Source organism: Nerophis ophidion, linkage group LG03 (genome assembly GCF_033978795.1).
Source record: "Nerophis ophidion isolate RoL-2023_Sa linkage group LG03, RoL_Noph_v1.0, whole genome shotgun sequence".
Lineage (NCBI taxonomy): Eukaryota > Metazoa > Chordata > Actinopteri > Syngnathiformes > Syngnathidae > Nerophis > Nerophis ophidion.
In genome coordinates, this window is record NC_084613.1 from 40,405,450 (window position 1) to 40,414,009 (window position 8,560).

Here is an 8,560-nt window from a genome sequence, read left to right on the forward strand (position 1 = left end):
ATTTTCTTCGATGTCAGACAAACATTCCTCACTACATGAATTGCTGTGAATTGCCATGATGCACATCATTACCAGTAGTTACATACCTCAGTTCCTCAAATTATTACTGCTATTATTATGTATTATCCAATTTGTCACGTTTCATCTATAAATGGGTTTACTTGCAATTGAGTTGTACAATTTACAATGTCAATAAGAATATATTGTATTTTATTCTATTCTATTTTATTAAATGTTCCTGTAACCGACACACCCGATTATTCATATATTCAGTCATTATCATGCTCAGGGTCACCCAAGTGAGCTGGATGCTACCCCAGCTGACTTGTGGCTGCACACGAGACGACGGTTCACCAATCCCAGGGCACATATAAACAACCATTCACTCTCACAGCAACACTTATGGACACTTTAGAGTCTCCAATTAAACTAGCATGAATATTTTGGGAGATATGGGAATAAATCTAATGCAGACCTCTCCAGCATGGTGTGCCAACACACGCTCTACAGCCTAATGGGATCTGCTTGAAGTTGCAATGATGCAAACACACTGCAAAAATGTCAACATGTTGACAGCCTATATAAGAAATTAAAAGTTGAACAAACAGTTTATGACATCACTGATCATCAAACAGCATCGTATTCAACTTTTGAAAAACACTATAATTTGACTGAATGACTTAATCAGGGCGACATTATGAAAGAATACCCGGGTTGTGAGAAAATCAAAAATGAAAAGGCTTCACAGGCATGTTATTGACAAGTCTTAATGCCATCATATTGCTCATGGGAAGAATCCACCAAGTCGACCTTGAGAGCAGCATCATCATGGTTGGTCTTAAATTTGTTTTTCGCTATCAATTAAACGCCATGCAAATGATCGGCGAGGTTGTTTTAAGATGCAAATAAATGCAGAGGATACATAAGGGAGGACACACACACACACACACACACACACACACCGAGTCCTCCAGCCTTCTTCCTCTGCAGTGTGAGGACGTGTTGCAAGCTGCCTTGGCAACCGAGATCCTCTCATCATCACCAAGGACAGCTCCCCCCTCCATGTCTCAGCCACCCGCAGAAGACAATGCAAAATAATAATATATCATAATACCAAGAAAATACTTACACTGTTCTGCCTTGGTGGACATTGCGGCGACACTTGTGGAGACAAAAAAGCCACCCTGTCAATTTGTTGTGGGGATTTTTTTCTTTTGCACCCTCCTCGGTGTGCGTGTGTACGTGCGTGTCCCTCAGTGGTGGAAAAGTGAACACGCTCTCTCTCTCTCTCTCTCTCTCTCTCTCTCTCTCTCTCTCTCTCTCTCTCTCTCTATCTCTATCTCTCTCTCTCTCTCTTTCTCTCCCTCTCTCTCTCTCTCTCCTTGATTGTACCACCGTGCACGATGGATGTGTGCACTATTTTTGTTCGCCCTCTGCGTGTGCTTTTAGCCTTATTAAAACCCAGCTGCGCGCGTAAAACCACAGTTATTATGAGAACAACTGGATTCTTCAGCGCAGGACGATCTAGGAGAGAGAAGGCTTCTTTTGCAGCTGCTGCAAACACACCTCTCTCAATGGACTCATCCTGCTTTGACAAATTGTCATTCAGGATATCCAACATTGCCTCTGAAGCACTTTGAAATGATTAAATGAGTACAAAACTGTGAAGCTTGTTTTGCCTTGGTGCACTTTACATATTAAATGCTCATATGTACCAGGCGTTCAACAGATGGTTGTCACACAATAGGCAGGGCTTCTTCAATACAATGCTGGATGCTGATATAAACATGGTTGTACCCTATTTGCATATGAAAGCCAAGGGTTAAATAAAACATATTTTAAGGCAATGCAAAAACATAAGCAGATTAGAGATTTGACCTAAGATCTCATTTTGGTTAGTGGCAATATTTTTTGGAGTGTTTCCATGATCCCTCCCATCTACGGCTGACTTAACAATTTAATTTCTCAACTGTTTATTGTGCTTGTAATAAAAGGAAATGAGGACCATTGTTAAGAGAACATCTCTGATAATGATGACTACAAGTCCCTGTTAAAGTGAATGTATGTATATTAAAGCCAAGGGTTGAATTAAACATATTTTAACTTATAGGACCTGCAAAAAAATGTTAACAGATGGTGTTGACCTAATTCCGTTTAGTGCCAAGAATGTTTTTGGAAAATTTCCATGCATCTCCGGCTGATGAGGAGCAACATTGTGTCTATAGACCAGTGCTTGTAATTATTTTATGTTTTGCCACCCTGAGGAGGCAGAACAAAGTTAGCCCCCACTACCCCACTATAAATAGTATAATTTGTCCAAAACAATTGTTGTAAGTACATCTCCGCATAACATTGCACCCTTATAAAAATTAAACAAAATAAAAAAAGAAAAAATTTAGACCAACTTAAAACAAATAATACTTTTATTAACATATGCATATTTTTAGTCTGTAATAGAAAAGTGCATCAATTTGCCTGAAATTAAAAGAAAAAAGTTATCTTGGAGCAGTTACTGGTACGGGGACCAGCCTTGGAGCGGGTACTGGTACGGGGACCAGCTTAGGAGCGGGAAGTGGTGGTCTGGCTGGAGGTTGTGTTTTGAATTGTTCAAACACAGGAGGTGGTAGTCTGGCTAGTGGTTGCGGCTTGGTCTGTCGAAAGACAAGTGGTGGTGGCCTGGCTGGTGGTTGCGGTTCGGCTTTCCCAAAAACAGGTGGTGGTCTGGCCGGAGGCTGCGGCTTGGTAAGCCGAGGGACAGGTGGTGGAGGTCTAGCAGAGGGTAACCTGGCTGGGTGCAGTTGTGCTACCACACCAGAACAGCCATGAGTACTACACCCCCCCCTTTTTCAAAACTGTTTAAATGAAAGCTTTCGGGCTACAGTTTAATTACATCTTGAGTTGTATTTTCATTCTGTTGTTATGGTTTATGAAGGCAAAAATGACACCAACAAAAAAAACACAATCTTTGTCCAAATACTTGTGGACTTGACTGAAAGGAGTGAGCAGTCAGCGTTGTGCGGGTGCTCGTTGCTGGTAGTGGGGAATGTGGTGCAAGATCCATCCAGCTGGGGCCAGGAGCGTCACAGCAAACACGCACATGGCAAAGACAGATTGCTGTGAAAAAAGACAAGTAAGAAGTCATCATTAATTCTTCTTTTATAGGAAATTGGAGTCCAGGTAATAAGGTCAATGATTCATCAAGTGACATTCCCAAATTTACACTTCATATTTCCCTTTATCTTCTATCATTCCTGCATAAAGCTAACACGGTCTTGACTTGTGCATGTCCCTGAGGACAGATAAACGCATTTATCGTGGCGTAAACAAGCGGCCGCTCTGTTTCACACCCATCATAGGATACTATCCTCTGCCTCAAACGGACTTATGGATAAGAAATTAATAAAACATTTTCCTCACTCTGCTAGCTGGCTGGGGATCACACTTTTCTTGACTCTCTTCCATCAGTGACCATAAAGTACTTTATCATTCCTTGACTTTTGTTTGTGTTTTCTTGTGTGTCAGCTTTAAATATGCCTATCTCTTTGTTTAAGAAAAACTCCTTTTTAATGACGTTATAACGATAGCATGTGTCCTTAGTCTATTATGAGCACGAAATGACGAAAATTCATCATCTCTCTTTTATGTGGGCGGGTTTTCACGACATCATGAAGAAATGGACATTATACAACTTCACCATGTACAGTATATGTGCACCACTTCATAGAGTACAGCTTTTTTTCATTAATATTAAACATATAGGCTTCGCTACACATGTTTTCAAAAAACTGCCGCTTTGACATTAATCATTTAGTTTTTCTTCAGTGAATAGCCTATGCTGTTGTTAAAATTTTTTACTGTGATGTTAGCTCTGTAGCCCACATACAGAAGCTATTCTAGTGTAGCTAAGGTGGATCGGCTCCTGGCATAAACACTGCAGTTGTTTAGGGTTGCACAGGAACACATGATCAGAAATGCCCTGACCACGTTTAAGTCCATTGAGATGCACATTATTTATATTTTCAACATTTTGAACATTGGAGGGCTCCATTTTTTATTAGAAACTTCAATCCCCAGTAATAATAAAGGGGACCTTTTTGGAAAAAGGATGTTATATAACAACATGTGGGAAAAAGTGTAGCTCTGTGAATACTTCCCGGGTGCACTGTAAGCCTTGATAATAATCATTGTTATTACCACCTGCTTTTTGACAATGTTTATCCTGTGAAATTGTAAGTAAATAAAATATGATTATTGAAAATGATTAAAATCAAGAGTAAGATTACTAATTCAGAGTTACTATTTGAGTGAGCACATGGCTTTTCTGTTGTGGAAAAGTTGGGCCCCTAGTTCAAAAAGATTAAGAATGTCAATGTCAAAACATCAAATCATAAGGTTTGTGCATTTTGGCGAGAGTTTGCACAAAGTTTTCAATCGCTAAGTTTGTGTGGTTTTGCAGTCTGGCTACCTTATGACATCACCACGAGGTGAACATACTTATTAATACTTATTTAACGCAGACTTAGACTCACTCCATTTAGACAGTAAGTAAAACTCAGCCAGAGGTGGAGGAGCTCCTCCATCTGCTTCAGACAATGAGGAAACAAAAAAGGTAGTCTAAACTCGATTTGTGCATAATAACAACAACTTGCAACATGAGGTGAAATAAATGCTGATAAAAGCAGCTATTTTTATTAGTCTAATTGGATCGGCAAGTATATAGGTGTACCTAATGTTGTGACAAGCTGAATCTATAAAATGATCCATCCGCTTATTCCCTTTGGTGTCGCGGTGCCTATCTCAGCTACAATCGGGCGAAAGGCGGTGTACACCCTGGACAAGTCGCCCCCTCATTGCAGGGCCAACACAGATAGACAGACAACATTCACACTCACATTCACACACTAGGGTCAATTTAGTGTTGCCAATCAACCTATCCCCAGGTGCATGTCTTTGGAAGTGGGAGGAAGCCGGAGTACCTGGAGGGAACCCACGCAGTCACGGGGAGAACATGCAAACTCCACACAGAAAGATCCCGAGCCAGGGATTGAACCCAGGACTACTCAGAAATTCGTATTGTGAGGCAGACGCACTAACATTCTCCCACCGTGCTGCCCCTATAGAATGATTATGAAGTTTATTTGTGTCTGTATTAAAAAAATTGCAATAATAACTTTAAGATATTTATTCAAACAGGGTACAATTTCAAAAGATTAATAATGCTACTTATGAAAAGAGGGGCATGGTGTCATTTGGAATCTGCGAACGCCTCCACAATCGAACATCTTGCAGACAGACTGAAAAAACAGGTTACAAAAGTGAATAAGAAGAAAAATGTATGCAAAATTTAAGACAAAATTGGACCACAAACAAAATGTTGTTTAGAGCCACATTAAGCCAAGAGATGCCATCCATCCATCCATCCATTTTCTACCGCTAGTCCCTTTTGGGGTCGCGGGCGGTAGGCGAAGTACACCCTGGACAAGTCGCCACTTCATCGCAGGGCCAACACAGCCGTTTACGATAATGCCCTCCTGTACCACCCCCTTGTGTTAGGTTGTTGAGTATAATAATGACTTGTTTTACGTTGAACAAGGGCAGTTACAGTGCATGGGTAAAAAGTGGATAGTACTTTTGTAGCCACACACTCAACACAGAGCTCATTAGCATTAAAGCTAGAGACACACACAAAAGTGTATTGCATTTTTAAATAATCTAAGTTCCATCATCAAGGCTAACACACTCTCAATATTACAGGTGTGCTTAAAATTGTTGAGAAATATGTGATGAAGCTACAAACCTCGTTTCCATATGAGTTGGAAAATTGTGTTAGACGTAAATATAAACGGAATACAATGATTTGCAAATCATTTTCAACCCATATTCAATTGAATGCACTACAAACACAAGATATTTGATGTTAAAACTCATTAACTTTATTTTTATTTTTTTGCAAATTATAATTAACTTAGAATTTCATGGCTGCAACACGTGCCAAAGGAGTTGGGAAAGGGCATGTTCACCACTGTGTTACATCACCTTTTCCTTTAACAACACTCAATAGACGTTTGGGAACTGAGAAAAATAATTGTTGAAGCTTTGAAAGTGGAATTCTTTCCCATTCTTGTTTATGTAGATCTTCAGTCGTTCAACAGTCCGGGGTCTCTGCTGTCGTATTTTACGCTTCATAATGCGCCACACATTTTCAATGGGAGACAGGTCTGGACTGAAGGCAGGCCAGGAAAGTACCCGTACTCTTTTTTTACGAAGCCACGCTGTTGTAACACGTGCTGAATGTGGCTTGGCATTGTCTTGCTGAAATAAGCATGAAAAATACGGCGCTTGGATGGCAGCACATGTTGTTCCAAAACATGTATGTACCTTTCAGCATTAATGGTGCCTTCACAGATGTGTAACTTACCCATGCCTTGGGCACTAATTCCTCCGCATACCATCACAGATGCTGGCTTTTGAACTTTGCGTCGATAACAGGCTGGATGGTTCGCTTCCCCTTTGGTCCGGATGACACAATGTCGAATATTTACAAAAACAATTTGAAATGTGGACTTGTCAGACCACAGAACACTTTTCCACTTCGCATCAGTCCATCATAGATGATCTCGGGCCCAGAGAAGCCGGCGGCGTTTCTGGATGTTGTTGATAAATGGCTTTCGCTTTGCATTGTAGAGCTTCAACTTGTACTTTCAGATGTAGCGACGAACTGTATTTAGTGAGAATGGTTTTCTGAAGTGTTTCTGAGCCCATGTGGTGATATCCTTTAGAGATTGATGTCAGTTTTTGATACAGTGCCGTCTGAGGGATCGAAGGTGATGGTCATTCAATGTTGGTTTCCGGCCATGCCGCTTACGTGGAGTGATTTCTTCAGATTCTCTGAACCTTTTGATGATATTATGGACCATAGATGTTGAAATCCCAAAATTTCTTGCACTTGCACTTTCGGAAACGTTCTTAAACTGTTTGAATATTTGCTCACGCAGTTGTGGACAAAGGGGTGTACCTCGCCCCATCCTTTCTTGTGAAAGACAGAGCATTGGGAAGCTGTTTTTATACCCAATCATGGCACCCACTTGTTCCCAATTAGCCTGCACACCCGTGGGATGTTTCAAATAAGTGTTTGATGAAATGAAAGTGTTTGAAAAATGTATGCAAAATTTAAGACAAAATGGGACCACAAACTAAATGTTGTTTAGAGCCACATAAAGCCAAGAGATGCCATCCATCCATCCGTCCATGGATGGACGGATGGATGGACGATAGATGTTCCAAATAAGTGTTTGATGAGCATTCCTCAACTTTATCAGTATTTATTGCCACCTTTCCTAATTTCTTTTTCACGTGTTGCTGGCATCAAATTCTAAAGTTAATGATTATTTGCAAAAAAAAAATGTTTATATGTTTGAACATCAAATATGTTGTCTTTGTAGCATATTCAACTGAATATGGGTTGAAAATTATTCGCAAATCATTGTATTCCGTTTATATTTACATCTAACACAATTTCCCAACTCGTATGGAAACGGGGTTTGTACTCAAACAAAAATAATGGTCCTACCACTGTCCCAATCTTGTCTTTAGGCGGCTTGCTCTGGATGATAGGCCTGCGATCTTGCTGGAAGACTTTCATCAGTGCAGAGCCGCTCAATAAACGTGTCTTTAGAATGGAGAACATCCTTCCACAATGTTCAGATCACTGTCTTCTGCTGGGACAAAGTGTTGCTCTTGACATTCCTCCTCACTTCCCGTGAGACACTTTCATGTCATTCCCAAAGCCTCTTCCTGGGAGGAGTCAGCTCCACAACCATGTCCAAATAAATACTCTCATCAGGACAAGAAATCTGGCCTCAGATCAGCGGATGCAGGATGTAACATGATAAAAATAAATAATCCAAGTCAGAACAATTTTTTTTGTTTTACTAAAAGAGTAAAAAGTTTATGCTACTTGACTAAATATCTACTTTGACATTATAACTATTGCTTACAATAGCCATCACTGTGACAAAATTGTCAAATTAAGCACTTCACTTTACAAAAAAACTCTAATCTGACTATGCAATGGCAGAGATGAGATGACAGAGAGTTAAATATATATTTGTAGTTGTAAATGTCTCAGCAACGATTACTCTTTTATTCAGACAAGTTCTAATATAATTGCTAGAGGTTTTGTTAAGGAAGACTGCCAATGACAGTCGAAATATGTCAAGTATTATACACAAAATTAGTCTCAATATAAAAAGCTGAATATTAACCAATAACCCATTAAAGTTATAAAAAAATCATATTACTTATTTTCTTTAATATTGGCTTACAGTAACTCTCGCTCAAAAAATATAAATTCATATAATACCTTACATGTCTCTTAATCCTAAATTTTGAGTGTGAATATATATATTAGGCTCTACACTTCCAATGTATGATTTTTTTAAATTAAAGTACTGTACATCTTCAATTATTTTTAAAAACAAGAAATGCATAATTTAAAATTCATGGAAGATATAACACTGTAAGATCAGAATTAAACATACACAATTAGTCACCTACATAT

At 39.4% G+C, this 8,560-nt stretch overlaps 1 protein-coding gene across 5 annotated transcripts in view; it reads right to left on the bottom strand.

Moving 5' to 3' along the window:
* The window catches only part of LOC133549596 (protein unc-79 homolog), a 142,790-nt gene extending 141,533 nt beyond the window's left edge, over positions 1 to 1,257 (bottom strand). For all 5 annotated transcript variants that reach the window (XR_009806119.1, XM_061895168.1, XM_061895167.1 and 2 more), the window contains exon 1: positions 1,130 to 1,257. Coding sequence is in view for 4 of the 5 variants with exons in the window: in XM_061895168.1 (XP_061751152.1) it covers positions 1,130 to 1,151 (22 nt within the window). In the remaining variant the exon portion in view is untranslated. The remainder of the gene's footprint in view (positions 1 to 1,129) is intronic.
* Positions 1,258 to 8,560: the final 7,303 nt, after the last annotated feature.